The sequence below is a fragment of the Martes martes genome, assembly GCF_963455335.1.
Source record: "Martes martes genome assembly, chromosome: 2".
NCBI classification, from domain to species: domain Eukaryota; kingdom Metazoa; phylum Chordata; class Mammalia; order Carnivora; family Mustelidae; genus Martes; species Martes martes.
In genome coordinates this window covers 87,955,562-87,973,472 of record NC_137889.1, presented here as the reverse complement: position 1 = coordinate 87,973,472, position 17,911 = coordinate 87,955,562, and the positions used below count along the sequence as shown (strand labels likewise).

Sequence of the window (17,911 nt, the reverse complement as noted above, 5' to 3'; positions counted from 1 at the left end):
GAAACCACACACTAATAAATGCCACTTCTGCTAGTAACCTTGTGGTAGAGTTAGCTTGGCTAACATGTGGGCAATACATGAAAGCTTTTCATAGTCTTAATTCGGTCAAAGGTAGAGCTGGGAAGTTTGGAAGACTTACAGATTTAGGAGGGGATCCTGACCTCTTTGAAGGACTTCATAGATCCTGTGATTAGAACTAACCTTGTGGATTTACCTTCCAGTTACTTAGTCATGGAACTGATGGATGCCAACTTGTGTCAGGTGATTCAGATGGAATTAGACCATGAGCGAATGTCTTACCTGCTATACCAAATGTTGTGTGGCATCAAGCACCTTCATTCTGCTGGAATTATTCACAGGGTAAGACCACTTCCTCCAGAAGTATAATTAAGGTGTTTCTGGAGAAAAGAAAGAGCAACTGTAGGTTATTTTCTTTATGTAGAAAGGGTAGGTTGAATATAATGTACTTCCTCATTTCTTTTAAAATAGAATTAGCACAAAGTTCACTAATGTGTAGAAGAAAATTTAGGCAATACTGTAGCTGCTTTTGTTTTGCATTTTGTTTCAGCGCATTGAGAGTCAACTTCTGAGAAGCCTCATGTTTTCTAGTCCCTTGATTGGCAGAGGTCATATGTGCAACTGAAATAAGACTGTTCGTATTCACAGTTTGTCTCTGGCAGCATAAAGACAGCTTCCCTGATCTGCTCTTCTGTCAGGCCTAGAAATGAAAAATAAGCTGAAAGGTCTATGTTGCCACAAGGAGAAACCTAACAATGACACAAAATGATATGTCATTTATTCTAAAACCTCTTCCCATGATGACCCTAAATTGTAAAATTGATAGTCCAATTCTCTTCTGGGTTTAAGAAGTTTTTGAAGATATCTTAAAAATATCAAAAAACCAATTGTAAACTTCTTTGGGAGCAGTAATCATTTGCTTCATATAGCACTTTGCAGTCAAGATGGGGGGCCCTAACAGTACTATTGCAAGACTGCCATATTGATTGAGTAGATAGAAATTATATGTTCCATTTGCTGCTGGCTTTTAATTTCTTCTTTTGTTCCTATCGTCAGGATTTAAAACCAAGTAACATCGTAGTCAAGTCTGATTGTACATTGAAAATCCTCGACTTTGGACTGGCCAGGACGGCAGGCACGAGCTTCATGATGACTCCTTATGTGGTCACACGTTATTATAGAGCCCCCGAGGTTATTCTGGGAATGGGCTACAAGGAGAACGGTAAGAAAGCTTCGGCACAGCAGTCACAGAAACCATGAAGAAAATGTGTATACATGTTAGATGGCCAAGGACAATGTTCTCTTTCATGTATATGTATATATATTTTTAATAGGACTGCCAACATTCATATTTAGAAGGTTTTTTAAAATACTACTAGGAAGAATCACTCGTTAAAATGAGAAGGATGTTTCTGAAAAGTAAGCTTTACCATAAGAACACTTACATGTTATGGCCAAAAAGAAGTGTGGATAGAATCAGATTAAACAGTCAAGCAGATACTGATTAGCACATATGCTGAGTTACTGAGACAAATAGCTATCTGAGTTGCAGCTTAGCTCTAAGTGAGTATGAAAACAGGAAGTAGTCTGTTGCATTTAGCCATTTGGCATTATAGCTATCTTAGGTTGATGGCTCTAGTCCTAGGAAAAGACAAAAAGATGTCACAAATCCTTGGAGCAAGAATCTTATAAATGCTCAAAGAATAGTCAATTTAGAATAATCCAAATTGTTCAAGTTAGATAAGAGTTTCTTTAATCCTTTAAACTGCTCTGTGAGTAATATTTAGGATAGCAAATACCTAGTAAATTTTTTTATAATTTCCAAATCATGGAGAAAATATTCAATTTTATATTACTGCTTTCATTAAAGAATCTAGTATTCATGAACGCTTTTAAAGAAAAGAATCTTCAAAATGCATTGCAATTTGATTTTATTAAAGGCTTTATAAAACATCTATTAGAATGCATTGCCATATATTATTTTGAAAAGAATACTTCTAACAAGTAATGTAACATTAAAAAATATATCTAATAAATCTAAGAATTAAAATTGTTTTAAATTAGGATTGGATGTATGTGCTCAATGTATCTTGCATGGTTACCTTATGTTTTATTCTATTTAATTCCTAGCAGTCTATTTTTATAAATTTTATAAAAATAATTATCCATTTATTTTTACATGCAGGTGCTACAGGGTGCATTTATGAAAATTCCCTGGCCACCAAAGTTTTAAAAACTTTCTTTGTGTACTTTCAGATTAGAAGAAGGCCAATACTTCTGTGCATGCGTGCAGAGGAAAGGGAGAAGTCAGCTCTTAGGAAGGTCAGGTTCATTTTGGTGAACGATGGCAGGATTCTGTTACCTTTTAACTTGGAAGAGGCAAATCTACTCCTCTTCCCAAGGTCTAATATCACATCTAACTTATTTGGAAAAGAAGATATTTGTACACATTTTTCACAGGCTGTTTGTAAAAAAATCAAAGGGGAACCAATTTTAAGAAATCAAGAAATCAAACATCTACAGAGCTCTGGGGGTAGGGTCTGAATTTTCCTGTCATGGTGTTATGGATCTTTGCTGCACAAATGGCATGTAATTTCCTCCCTTTTCCTTCCCTCACCAGAAAAGGTTGCAAGTTACTGCCTTAATTTTTTTTACTTCTCTAGATCTGTGAAGGCATAGCTAGCACCCTTGTGCTGCTCTCTTGCCTATGAGAGGAAGGTTATCATGCAGAAAACCCGCTTGTTCCTCTATCAGGCATGCCCAGCTATCCCATGCATCTAACCCTGCCTTCCTTCCCCAAAAAACATTTCAGCCTAATGTTTTTGCCCCAAAGTTGCCTTGGTCCTTACTAAAAAGCAAGCTGGAAGACGGTAATGATTGGTAAGAGTAGGTGAAGCATGTTTGGTTAACGAGTATGACAGTTGAGAAATAAACAGTACAAACAAACAAAACAATTTTTAAACACCTTTAATACCTTTTCACTTTACTTCCAGATGACTCCTTTATACATGTGCTAATTGGTCATATCTTTGTTCTTGAAATACTTAAAATAGAAACTAAAACTGATGTTTATTTACAAGGATAGCTTCTGAAGGAAAAACTAAGTCCCGAACACCAGGGATTCTAATACTTCTGCCTTCAAACCACGGTTCTAGCCGTTTCCTAGTTTCTTGGATTTGCTTGCATGTACATTGTTTTGAACCAACCAACTAAAACAAACAAACAAACAAACAAAAACAAAGGAAACAAAAGAGTGGTCTCTTGTTGCCCTATTCCATGTAACTGAGTGGAGTAGAAAATGGAAAAGGTTGATAAAAATTATTTTCCCTATATGCAGCAAATAGTCAAAAACCCCTGATCTCTTTTAGCCACCACCTGCTATGGAGATGCATTTGGTGTACTTTCCGTTTTTCCATGTCACCTCTTTGGCACTGGCACTCCAGAGGTGATCTGAGGTACTCATAACGTAATTTTCAAAAATTAATATGAGTTCTCGTACTAAACATTGCTAATGTACTATTACAGTGTTGGTTTTGATTTGGGTGTAACTTTTGGTGGGAGACAAAAATTGTACCTTCTAATCAAACTGTTCTTTTTTCCTCCTCCTTCAGAGATCAATTATCTTAGTTAACTTTACTTTCCTCCCTTTTCTTCACTTCCCTCTCTCCTGTTCTAGTGGATATATGGTCTGTGGGATGCATTATGGGAGAAATGGTTCGCCACAAAATCCTCTTTCCAGGAAGGGACTGTATCCTTGTACCTTTTGCTGCAGCTTTACCTGTTTTGTTCTCTCTCCCTTTAAACACATAATGATTTTACCAGGAGAGTAAAGATAGAAGCAAAAAGTTGGGTAAGTGGTGTCATTGTGATTAAAAAACAAAGTGATGATTTATATAATCTGACCAGTACTGAACACTCCCTGCTGCAATGATCTGTTTTAATTAAAATTTTAATGGCCTTTTTTTTTCTTTAAATTATTTTCTTGTCTGTAACTCAAAATAGCAATACTATTTTTTTGTAAATAAGAGAAGTCACCAAATCCCAAATTATTAAAATGTCTTTATCTTTATAACTAGCAAAAAGAGTTACTATTTGCAAGTATTTTCCATCTTTTTTGTAAAACCATTTTATGCTTCTACAACATTTAGGCATAATAATTTCTCTCTTTGCTGACATCCTAAACTTTTGTCTAGTTTCATTGATTTGAATTACTCTTGACACTGTCCAGTCTTAAATAGGTCAATATAGCATATCCTCCTTAAAACATGAACTTCCACATTTAAAAATCATAATTATTATTCAGATTGCCAGAGATCAGCAGGGTTTAAAATAGGCTTCCCATACTTGACTTGGAGATATGACTGAGACCCAGATAATTGCTTTTCCAATGAAATTTAAAATTTTAAGAAGTAATATTTATTCAACTTCTACCACTAAATCCTGTACTAGATTCCATCAGAAATTTCTTGGAGAGCTATCTGTGATTTAGAATTATTAAGTGAGCTTGCATATTTCTGAAATGACCAAAAGTTCATTCTCAAACAATGTCACATATTAGTGTTTGCATTATGTAGGTAATAAAGTTTATATATTAATAGAGAATATATTTTATACATATAGAAATACCCTCATAACACACAATCATGAAAATCTAGGTGGAACAGTTGCCAACTTTAACAGTGATAATGCAAGATTGAGTTTAATATATTTACTATATATGAAATTTTTTAGAAACTGGCAATAAATATGTGGTCTATAACTCTATTAAATATTGTATCTGATTAATAAGAAAACTCTATTAAGGAACTCTTTTATTATGTAAGGAAGATTATGGTTATTATTTAGTAGATTCAATGAGAAGTTTATACCACCATGAGCACTCATTTATGTAGGCATTTATTTATTCTGCTGGGTATTAGTAAGATATTCTCTAAATTCCAATAGTAAAGCAAGGGTAATTACATCTTCTAAAACTATACTGTCCATTAGGTAGCCACTAACCACATGTTAGCTATTCAGTACTAAAATTATGACTAGTCTGAACTGAGGTTTATTTTATGTGCAAAATGCATACTAGATTTTGAGGATATAAAAAGAAAGCATATAAAATATCTCAATTTTTATGTTGATATTAAAATGAAAATACTTCCTTTTACTTTAATTTTATTTTAAACTATTTATATTTTGAGAATAAATTAAATATCCAAGGTAGTTGAATTGAATAATATTATAATTTAAATTCATATTTAAATGTACTGTCTTCATGTAAACGTAGGAGTATGTGTGTGTGTGTATGTATGTGCTTTTTTCTTTGGGGTATAATATATTTCAGACCAAAAAAAAAAGGAACTTCTCAATCAGTACTCAAAGTGAAGTTGCAGAGCTATGTCTTTATAATGCACTGGTTAGTGGAAGATAAAAAGTCACAAAATATCTCATTTCCATGTGATGTTATAATAAGTCACTTGATTTCCATGTGGCCTGGTTCTCTGAGATCTACTATAGCTCTTCAGACATTTATCAGGATTACTTTTCTCCTATTTTATAAGTATTAAATTTAAAAGCCAATAAAATTAGAAAAAGTCAAAACATTTCCTAGTCCAAAATGTCTTTCAGGAAAAAAAGCAAACAAAGATAATAACATCCTATTGATAATTCTCTATTCTTCCAATGACTGTTTTCTTGGAGGTCTTTTTTCCTCCTTCCTTTATTATAGTTTGTTTCAGGAAAATATTTAGAACTGAGAGTAAATTGTACTAAGATCAGTACATAAAATGTATATCCTTGAAAAAAGTGATCTTAGAAATTGAATAAACTTTAAAACAAAAATTTAGATTGTGATAAGGATTTGTATTCATTATTCATTTATCTCAGTGATGATCATATAAAATAATGGTCTTTGATAGCCTACTGCCATATATGATAATGAGCTTGCATACAGACTTAAAAGTCAATGGAAAAGTTATGTAAAGACATTTATAGTGGAAAACATCTTGCTTAAGTTAAATTTTACTTAAATATGAGTAAATGATTTCCAGATAAAATGTGTTAGAAGAACTGCCATTTTTCTGGAAATGTTTCCATTTAGATTTAAATCCTTAGTTCATTTTACCTTTAATTAAAATTATTAATTTAATATCTTAAGTCATGACCACATTTAAAAATTAAATTGTAGCATCCCTATTAAACAGTGGATTACTGTACTCAAGTGTTTTTTGAGTGGAATTGTTTCATTAATCTTTACATGAAGCTACAAGTTTATGATTAGAGCTTCCCACCAATAATCAAAATATCAGAGCATTGAATTAATTTCACTAACCATGATGATCAGATACAAGATTTGGGATTGATGGAGTACTTATGGAGAGACGAATCATACCAATATTTTAGCATATTGAAATGATTCCAGCCTGTACTGACAGTAATAGCAAAGTGTAGTATATGCTAATTGATTTCTTCCGAGACTCTTCAGAGATGTAAAAAAAAAGCAATCATAAGTTCCTGTGACTTTCCCTTATAATTATTCAGAGTAATTTCTATTAAATTTCTCTGAGGGTGAAAAAGTATATGATAATACTCTATCATCATGATCAACATTATTCCTCTCTCCCACAGAACTTTTTAACATTCTCTTTCTTAATCTGAACCTACAACAAAAATAGTAAAACACCTTGACAAATTGGGAAATCTTATGAAATTATTATTGATGACTGAAGTTTTACCTATTTTCCTGCATTAAAATGGTCTTTGCATTTTGAGAAACACTGTGTGGGTTTCTGAGCTACTGATACGATCCAGATGATATCATAGTGTAGTTTCTTGATTATTAAAGTGCTGGCAAAATACGTACATACATACACACATACGTACACATACATACATACATATTTGCTTTTCCATTAATTAATTTGTTGATTTTTTAATATCCAAAGGATTATTTATAAAATATTTGTTTTTATCATGTGAATAGTTTAATTATACAAACATACACTATTACACACTCAATTTTTATTATAGTGTTATGATTAAAACCTATTTCATAGGCTATATATTGACATATGGTATTACTAAAAATTCTTCGGCCCATAACAAATTTCAATTTAGCAGTAAATATATGATGTCCATTATCTTCTTTAGTCCAGTGGTCATAAAAGAGGTATCAGTCACTTTGCATTTCATTCAGATTTTGTTTCTTTCAACAATATCTTATAGTAAAGTTATGCTGTCTTAGAAGTTGTGTTTTTTTTTTTTTTTAAAGGACATTTAGTCACTGACTCCCTCCCCCACCCCAAGCTCCGAAGGGGGCATGCCATATTCTGGATTACTGAAGTTTCATAATACCAGTAGAATTTTCATATAATACAAATTCTTTCTTAAAACCTACTTCTTTTAGATACATTCTTTTTACATTTTTTTCTTCCATTCTACTTCAAATGGCAACAGCTTCTTCAGGCAAGACTTGTGAAGCCCTTTATGTAGAGTTCTTGGTCAGAGTTCCTTGGACCTGGGGGATATTAAAGAGAGGCACACTGTATTCATTTGAAATTTCTAGACTTCAAGTATATTATCTTCAGTTAAGGCCAAATAGCCCCCTTTTCTTTTCCCTCTGAAGACATGAGAAATTTCAGTTAGGATGAAAATGATGTACATATAAACTTGCCAAAGAGCCAAGTTATTAAGGAACAGATAAACGATTTATCAAAAATGTACTTGAGTAAATAAGGAAAACATCCTCAAATTTAATGAATGTCATAGCTTTTCTAAACTTGAACATGAAAATTAGGAATAGTCAAAGTAAAGTGAATCAAAGCGAATCTCTAATGCAGAGAGATATTCTTACTCCTTCTTACCTCTTTGAAATAACCATGCTTACTTTCTAATAAACTTTTGCAACTAATACATTACTATAGTCTGAGGCTAATATTATGGTAATACAGTATTATCTCAAACCATATATGATTTATGTCTTTAAATAAAGGTATGAAGTAAAACTTCATTCATTCTTTCATACCCATAAACATATTGCAGATAATCATGAACATTAAAAAAACTTTTCACTTTTATTTCTTTGTACTTGTTTAAAAGAATATATTTTTACTATTAATTTGTTTACTACTCTTTTATTATTATTTTGAGAAAATCTGAGTAAGACAGGAATCACTAGATTGGGAAGTCCAGATAGAGGTGATCTAGAAAAATGGAAGGAGGCCACAATTCTAAGAGGAAAATCCCTCTTGCAGGAAGTTGAGACTAGACCAAAGTACAGCAGAGGGCAGGAGAAGGCATGAAGTCATAAAAGGAATTCAGGGTGATCTATTGCAAGGAAGCAGCAACCCAGGATGGACTTCCAGGGTGGAATGGAAGACAAGAAATTGAGGATCTGGACCTTGACCCCTTGATGTCTAGGAGAGGAATAATTACTTAGAATACTGAGTGGTTTTTATTTTAATGAAGTGAAAAATATCAAGGGGGAAAAGCCACAAACAATAAAACACATTCTTTTATCGTTACTGTGATATTCCATTCAAACTGTCCTGGCCTCAGGTGGCCCTTAGGACAGAGTTTGTGAACAGCAATACCTTCTGTGTGCAACCCTCTTTCTTCCTTCCACAGTCCACTGAAAGTCAAGTACATACTGGAATAGGGCTCCAAGAACTGGCTTCTGGTCCTGTTCTGTTTGGTCATGTGACCTCCTCTAAATTTTAATTTACTTTATAAAATACCTCCTCTCCTTATTACAAGATTGCTTTGGAGATAAAACATTAGATGTTTACAAATATACACATACCTGTAAATACCTTCAAAGCTAAGAAACACAATATTTATTTTACAAAGTTAATTAGGTTGGGGACACTCCAAATAACCTTCAAATTGAATTAGATAAACTATAAAAAATGAAAATAACTGAAAGTGTACCTAGAATAAAAAATTTCTCTCAAAAGATGAGAAACGAAAATTATCTGTGAATTCGACAACAGTAAAAAGCAAGAAAAATAAAGTTTGCCATTTGCTAAAATACTTCTGTAATCTGATGTACAGTACAAAGTGAAGATACTGATATTGGTGATGATGTGAGACATCTGGAGCCAGCGTTTGTTGTTTATTGATCAGAACAATGAAAAGTAAAAAGAAAAGTTTAAAGAAAAAGACATTTTCCAACATTAGCACTTCTTTGAATTACTTATTCCTATACACTACAGAATTACATGGATTTTGAAGAATGACATTTAAAACAAATTGGTGCAGTAAAAAATTATTTAAATCTTTTTTATGGCAAAATATTTTGTAAGTTTATTAGTCTATTTTATTTGTAACTTAATATAAAGGTAAAAGTTTTCTCCTTTGCTCTAAGTTTCAGTGGATTTTTTCTATTTCATAAAAAAGCAAATCAGAAATACAAAGTGTTTTAAATAAAGGTTAAAAATTAATAATATAATGACATAGAAGTTCCAAAGCAAGAAAAGCAAGTTGAATCGGTCGCCTCAGACAGAAAATCTTCCTTTGATTTCTTGGCATTAGAATATTTAACATTCCATAAATGTTATTTTTTTATTTAGATTTACATGTGTAAAATCTATATGTTTCTTTAGTCTTTTATAACTCCCATCTCTTCACTGAAGTTTAAAACAATGTGCTCTTGTTGACTATCTAAATTTATAACTTTTGAAACAAATTTTCAAAGAAACGTTGTGATATTAGAAAATCACATGAAATCTTGCTATTGTATTTTGTGATATGCTCTGAAAGAAAATTTATCAAAGCACATTGTCTGAATCCTATGTCAAGTGAAGCTATAGTTAGATTAGGGAGAAAAACAATGCGTTCTCACAATTGTGTTACCAGAGTCACATAATGTCCTAGTTGGAAGATATTTGCCAGGTTGCTAGATAGACGTTCACATAGTCCAAAAACATTTCACTGTAGATTACAACCCAAGCCATTGGACAGAATGTGGAAATAGCAATAGAATGCTTTATTTAGATTTAAGCTGCCAGAGCCTACATTATATCATTTCTCTCTCTTGGCTAGAACAGAAAAAAAGAAGATAACTTAGCATAATTTAATACCTGACAAACGATATGATGACACTTGAGATTTTCTTACTTAGAAAATTAATCACCATAATTTAGTAACACCAAAACTTACTTAACATCCCTTCAAGGGAAAGTGACTCAGTTTCTGAGTGTCACCATTGCAAATGAATTTCCTTTCTGCCTATGGGAATACTGATGATGGGAGAGGAAATGCAATAAATCAGAATCATAAGAGCAACCAGAATTCTAATTGGGCAGCACTCATGTACAAAACTCTTACAGAGACCCAAATACTATATCAGGCAGTCTCAGAAAGCATCAAAATCCAGTTTCCAATAGTAATCGAATTTGCAAATTTCTTCTCAGGTCTATGCAAGATCAGTATTCATTGAAATATCTTGAAAAATCTCATAAAATAATCTAATCTTCTTGCTAAGCAGATATGTATATTAGTTGAGGGAAGACTTACCACCAACCCCACCTCCCTGTTCCGACAAGATTTAGTATCAAATTCTTTTATTACCTATTTCCTGTTTTAGTTGTGATGAATAATTCACAAAATCTGGTGCAATGAGTTTATCTTGAGAAATAATCTTGTCTTGAGTATATAAAGATCCGTATAAATGTGCATATATTCTACGTTTGTAATTCATATTAATAGAGATTATCATTTCTAGGCACAAGGCTTAGCACTTAGGTGGCATAAGCATGGAGAGTCTGTAGGAATAATGATTAGTGAATAAGGTTAAATGGGAATGGGAAATTGGGAAGGTTTCTAAGGTATTGTTACTCAAAACTTCCTTAAAATAGAGAAAATAGAGCTCATATTAATCAGTAGTTCAGATCTAGAGTTTTTATCTCTGCATTATTTTTTGAAAAGCTTTATGATCTATTAAGTCTAGTTTGGGTTCTGACATGAAGATAAATTTCCAAAAAATAATCTCTTTTAACTTTGAAATATCTGCATCCAGCACAAAGGAGAACTGGAATATATGCCAATTATTAATACCAATTGTTAAACCAACAACTATCTAGAGCCTTTTGAGACTGAAGCAACATAAGGACTAAGATTCCATTTAGATCACCTGTTACCGTTATTGCTGTTGTTTAAAGGTATATGCGAGGGAGTGAAAGTCAAGGGATTTTAGTCTGAAACATGAAAATCTGTCAGTTTTAGGAAAGGAGTGGCCAGGGATAATAGGCTATCTTTGCATAAGTTAAGATTATTATTTAGATGAGGAAGCAGGGCAATTTCTTTTTCGATAATGGGAAAAGTTCCATAGGGTCAGCTGAGATTAAATATGTAGAATGCATTTTTAAGTGGTTTTAACAGTGAAAGGATCACCCCGTAACTTGTGAATTTCCCTCACTGGAAAGACTTCCTTATTATATCTAAATATAATATTAAATAAACATTAAATAAACTTTTCCAGAATATATTTAATACCAATATATAATTAATATTTAGTTTCCAAGCAATGTAGAAGGATCTTTACCAGGCATAATCTTATCAAATCCTTTTTAAAATTTTTACATGATAAATACTATTTATCATCCCCATTTTAGAGGATGAAATTTATATTTGGAGAGATGAAGTACCTTGACCAAGGTTATAGAGTTAAAAAGCAATTGAATTGGTTCTGTAGCAGAAAAATGAGTATTTGCCAGAGATAATATAGAAGAGATTTTTTTCATTAAATAAAAAATAAGAATTGATGTTTTCTAACTCCCTGATACAAATACTCCCAGATTCTGTTTGTGGCAGAAGCCACCTTTTCCGAGTGTTTGAATGGGTACAGGCAAGAGAAAACCCTGCTTATTGAGGTTTTTATCTCTCTATATGTTTTTGTCTTTGTCTTCCGTAATATCTATAAAAATAGATACACTGTAAATAGCAACTTAGACTGGTCACTTTGGACAGTATGATAAGAAAACTTGCAATTCCAAAATAAATGCATTTTCAGAGATCTTTTTTCCATTAATCAAAGATTCTCACAATACCAATCTCTTGTGAGACAGGTATTATCCATAATTACAAATGCATTAATAATAAAGGGATGCGCAACTGTTTGCTCTATCTTTCCCTGATATTTTTGCATGTCACTTGCTTTCCTAAAATGGAAGCAAAACAGATTTGCTTCTCTTGGTATGCTTGTCACCTTCAAAGCTGTAACCATTTCTTTGCAGTGATCATTCTGTTTAGGTGTTAAGTCAAATAATGGAAACTTTGAGTTTAACCTGAGCGAGATTTTCACATTGGAAAGAATCTCATGAGGAATTCTTTAAGGTCACTGCCAAATTACAAAATGTAATTTGAAGAGTACGTGGAGCAAAATTACAGTGTACTGCTATTTTAATGTCTTTTCCTACTTGCTCCCCCTCAACATCCCTTATTCTTCTAGGTTATCTTCCCCCTTAAGAATGACTTATCTCTCTTTCTGACTTTTCAATAGGAACACGTGAGTAACCAAGTATGGTTAAAGAGAGAGGTTTTACTTTCTTGCTTCGCCTTTTCCCATTTTGCCCCTCCCTGTGTACCCTCTGCCCTAGCTTACTGGTTTTAAGTTCTGGATGATAACCGGCAATAGCAGAGAAGCCATTGTAATTCCACCTTGAATTCCGGGTTTCTCTGGATGTATAGTCTGAGAAGTGTCAGCTCTTTAAATCATGTTGTTCATTTCATGTTGAACCATCCCGTTTTGAAAGCCAGTATTTCTTACCATTATAAAGCAACCATGTTTATAAGAATAAGGCAAGGCTTCCTGTTTAGAAACATGCTCCTTTGATGGGAGTCAATGAAACTGAGCCAGCATATTTCGAAACATTCATTCTTGAACTGGCATTTCACTTCTGGAAATTTATTCATATTTATAAATAAGAGTAACTGTGTTTTGTAAAAGAAACCCTTTCTTTTGAGGTTTCTGGCAGCTCAGCTTTTTTTTTTTTCAAATATGGTATATGAAAGAATAAAAAAGAAACCAATTTGCATGTTTCCCATATTAAAACAATCTACATTTCTTATAATTTACAATACAAATCAGTAGGATTCTAGTAGATGAATGCAAATTAGACCTTTTAAATCAAAAACTAAATTAATCATTGAATTATAATTGCAAAGTAATATTATTATGCATTAAGTAGCATCGAGTGGCACTGTTAGTTCAGTTGCATAGCAGAGAGGGCCCTGACATTCTTGTGCTCTCCCTATTTTGCTGTTTTAAAACACTAATGATCATGAGACTGGCCTCTGAGCCAGTCAGTGAAAGGTCAGACCATTGCTCTACAGAGTAGGTAGCCAAGTGTTTTCATTTATTTGCTGTTCTATTCCTATCTTCTTGTTTATCTTCATTTCATTTTTGTTTTCAGTTGACATGTGGTCAGTAGGGTGCATCATGGGAGAAATGATAAAAGGTGCAGTGCTGTTTCCTGGCACTGATCGTATCCTTCTTAGCAGCCAGTGGTCTCCCTGGGTGTCATTCTCAAATCAATTCCCTTTGGTCTAACACAACACTGCTGATGGTATATACTCGCCGTCTTTAGAGGGGTTCTAAGGGACTCCAATGTCAAATATTTACCAGCTGGCATCGTGGTAGAGGAACCTAGTCTCCTAGATAGATCTTATGTGGATAATGCAGTATCAAACATTCAGCATGCTTTCAAAAGGTCTGCCTTAAAATTCAGTCCTATGAAACTAACAGTGATACGCTCTTCTCTATTATTTCTTTTTTGGGGAGAGTAGATGTTTTAAAATTAAGTTATTTTCATAACTAGATAATAAATGACAAAATATTTCAGTTTTAAGACTGGAGATTTGTGCTTTTAAGAAATATTCACTTGACATGGAAATCTTTAACCAGTTAGATTCTTTTTCACCCTAAAAACGTGGGAGGTTTATATTAACACATATGAATTTCATTTTAAAATTGACCAACATCTTTTAAAATTCTTTTTGTCATTTACTTCACTTCTAGGAATAATAGATCCAATACCTGTTCTTATTTTTTCCACATTATTAACAAGTGCAAAAATTAAAACCTCATTAGTTAATAATGATTATATAAAACTTCTGAAGAAAAAAATTTCTGTCACTTGAATAAGTAAAAGTGATCTTGGGCAGCTAATAGTTAAGAAGCAAAGATTCCAGGAGCTCTTCAGTATTAAATAGATACAGACACTGTGTTATTGTTATATGGGTGTGTAATAATTTATTTTCTTAAGTTGGTTACTTATGAAGATATTATGTCTTCATCATATTAAAGATAAAGCCTCTGCTTAAATGACTATGATTCAAAAATAAAATCAAACCTATAATAATGGGGTTTTAATGTATAATTAAAGTAAACCTAATTACTAACATAGTGTATCCTAACCATATTATGATTAGCTATTTGCTTTGAGGAATAACATACTACTTATATGGATATATACAGTTTTATACAAATACTCTCTGTGTGTATTAAAGGACAGGTTTGGGAAATGACTGAGTTAGGCATTCAATTAATTTTTATTGAATGTAAGAACTAACCTAAAAAGGTTTATTTTGTAAAAATAAAACTGCACTGTTTTTAATTCTATTCTTTTTTCTAGTCTTATTTATGACACAGTTATTTTTTAAAGTTTTTTGTCTATATTGTAGTTTTGTCTTCTAAATACTCAGTTTATTAAATAACATCAATAAATTTACCACATTCGTGTTTATCTTAATGCTGTTTCAAAGTCAGTTGGCTTGATAAAAACTAAATTTCTTCAGATTTCTGAGAAACAGGATTGTTTTTTCTCATTTCCAAGGGATTTTAAACTTTACTTTGGTCTTTGGACATCAACATGAAACAGTTCTTAAGTTTTGGCTAATTTTAGGCATTTGATGAAAATAGACTCAATCTGTTAACTTTGTAATCTGCTTTTTCAGTTCATTGTGGTGACTGAAATGAATATTTGCCATCTCTAAATTAAAATGATTGATTTTCACTACTTTCTTCTCATTTTCTATTTAAAAAATCAAATCAGGTTTCTACAACGGAGTTAAGAAGTGCAGATTAACATTTATTTGAATACATTTTTGGGGAGAAGTTGCTTGGGTATCATTTCTAATTTGGATATTAAAATCCTTTGTAAGTAAAGCTTTAGGCTGCTACTAATGTTAAAAACTCATAGTAGATGAGCTTTCAATGCCTACACTTGATATTTTTATATTGACTTATTTCTGGGGTTCTTCTTATAGGGATCTATTTGTAAATTTCTTGAAGGACAAATGCTAATTATATTCTAAAGTGGCTTCTCTGAGTGTAGGATGTGGTCTTTTAATGATTTCAAACATGTTAGTTAAAGTTTAAGTCATTCTTTTTCAAGCAAAAAAATTATGAACACTGACTATCATAAGGTTAAACATTTAAAATGAAAGATAGATTATTTTTAAAATTCTCTATTATTAGAAATGAGTTATCTGAAGAGGCAATAAAATTGTATCTAAATTTATTAGTTAAATAGAGTCTTTAAAATGGAGTTAGAGATATGCAATATATATATACATATGGATACAATATGTATCCATATAATACATCATAAGAAGATCATATTATTTTAATCAACATATCCTTACTTATATGAAGGGATTTTCAAAATGAATGATTGCTAGAAATCCTTGCAATATGAGCTATGCATGTCTTCTGAATATATAAACCAATTCAACAACAAAATTTAAAATATTAATAAGACATTATCCCTTTTATCCTTTACATTTAAAATATTTCAGCATGTTATTTTTAGCATTAAGAACTTTAGATAGCTAAATGCTGTTTTTAAAATGTTACATATTTATATGCTACTTTATTAGTAAATATATTTAAAAATATATATTAACTGAATTTTTTCAAATCAAATGTTTTTAACTCTCTACAGAAGGATCAGAACTCAACTACTGAGATAATTTTGGGAGATCAAATGAATTTCATTATAGCAGAAATTCTTACTTTAAGAATTACAAAATATATCATCAAGTGAATTGATGTTAAATATACAGCTTTTGAAGATCAAAAAATGAATACACATATACTATCACTCAGATTAAAAAATAGAATATTACCAATATCTTTGAGTCTTTTTGTGTCTCCCCAGTTATATCCTTCACTCTCCCCAGAGATCCTAAGTACATATTTTTACAATCTTCTTGACTTTCTTTATATTTTACCACAGGTATATTTATCTCTAAGCAGCATATGGTTTAGTTTTATATGTTTTACATATTACACAAGACACATTATTTTGCTACTTGCTTTTTGTTGAAGTTAACATTAAATTTTTGAGATTTGTTCATGTTGATCCATTAGATAGTTCATTCATTTTCATTGATATACAGTATTGCAGTCTCAATATTCCATAGTGAATTCATTCTCCTATAAATAGGCTTTGGAATATATTCAGGTTTTTTGTTTTTGTTTTTGCTTTTATAAACAATCAAGTTATAAATATGTATCTCATGGGAGATACAAGGGAAAGGAGCACATGGGAAAGGTTTTTTTGTTTTTGTTTTTGTTTTTTTTAAATGATAAATGCTTGGGTGCATAGGGGTGTACATTTTAAACCTGACAATGTAACATCAGATTGAATTCTAGAGTAGCATAAATAAATATAACTGTCTACTCCCCATCATCACTAACTCTTGGTATTGTCAGATTTGTTTTTTAATTTGTTACCAGTCTCTTGGATATAAAATAGTATTTTATTGGAGGCTAATTTATATTTTCTTAACTACAAGGGAGGCTAAGCATCTTTTCTAGTGTTTATTGGCCATTAATATTTTCCCCTTGGTAAAGTTTCTCTTAAACATTTTTTATTGTATTTTAAAAAATTGATTAGTGGGAGTTCATTATATATTCTGACAAATTTTTTTTCAGTTTTTATGTATTGCAAATATCTTCTCCCTGTATTTAGATAGTTTTCCTATTTTATTTTATAGTGATTTTGGACTTTGGCAATCTTTTTTTTTTAGTGTGCATGTATTTTTATGTCTTACGAATCCTTTTATGCTTTTATATTCTACTTGTAATTTTACTATAGTGGTTTTAAAGATTAATCTTTTACATTTAAGCATTTAGTTCACTTGGAATTGATTTTTGTGTTGGGGTTAAAGAGGGATCTAATTTATTTTATTTCAATTCCATTTATTGACTAGCTTATTCTTTCTTTACTGGTCTATAAGGCTTACTGTCCTAAGTTTCCACATACTGAGGGAGAGGGTTTTAGATTCCGGGCCCTTTATTTTGTTCCACTGGTCTCTTTCTCTATCTTTATACCACTACTACCTTTTCTTAATACAAATGTATAATATATACATATATCAGGTAAGGTAAATATCTCACATTTTTTGCCTTCTTCAGGTATCTTAGCTATTAATGAATCATTGCTTTTCCACAAACATTTTAGAATTGGCTTGTTAAGATTCCTATTAGTATTTATACTGTAGCTATTATTATTAATTATCTTAAATATTATTTAATCAATATTTTATCAATTATTAATAATAATATTATTTATTAATAATATAGAATAAATAATAATAATCCAATGATTATTATTAATTCCAAAGTTCAACATGTGGGAAATTGCCTTTTTAATTTGGATAATATTTATCTTTCTCCTGAACACACAAGGATCTTAGCATAAACTAATTTAGGTTATTATTGTACCAACTTAAATATGTTATCTGTACCCAGTATTTTAGTTCTTTTTCTTTAGCCTCATGAATTGACAATATTATTATAATATTGCATACAGTTAGAGCTTGTTTAGATTCACCTTTATATGAAAGAATTTTCTTGGCTTACCACTACTTCTTGCAATTTGGCCCTTTAAGCGTATTT

At 31.5% G+C, this 17,911-nt stretch overlaps 1 protein-coding gene across 1 annotated transcript in view; it reads left to right on the top strand.

Moving 5' to 3' along the window:
- MAPK10 (mitogen-activated protein kinase 10) overlaps positions 1–17,911 on the top strand; it is a 136,649-nt gene that overhangs the window by 58,543 nt on the left and 60,195 nt on the right. The window contains exons 4-6 of the mRNA XM_080797299.1: positions 222–360; positions 1,075–1,240; positions 3,695–3,766. Of these exons, the coding sequence (XP_080653425.1) occupies positions 222–360; positions 1,075–1,240; positions 3,695–3,766 (377 nt within the window). The remainder of the gene's footprint in view (positions 1–221; positions 361–1,074; positions 1,241–3,694; positions 3,767–17,911) is intronic.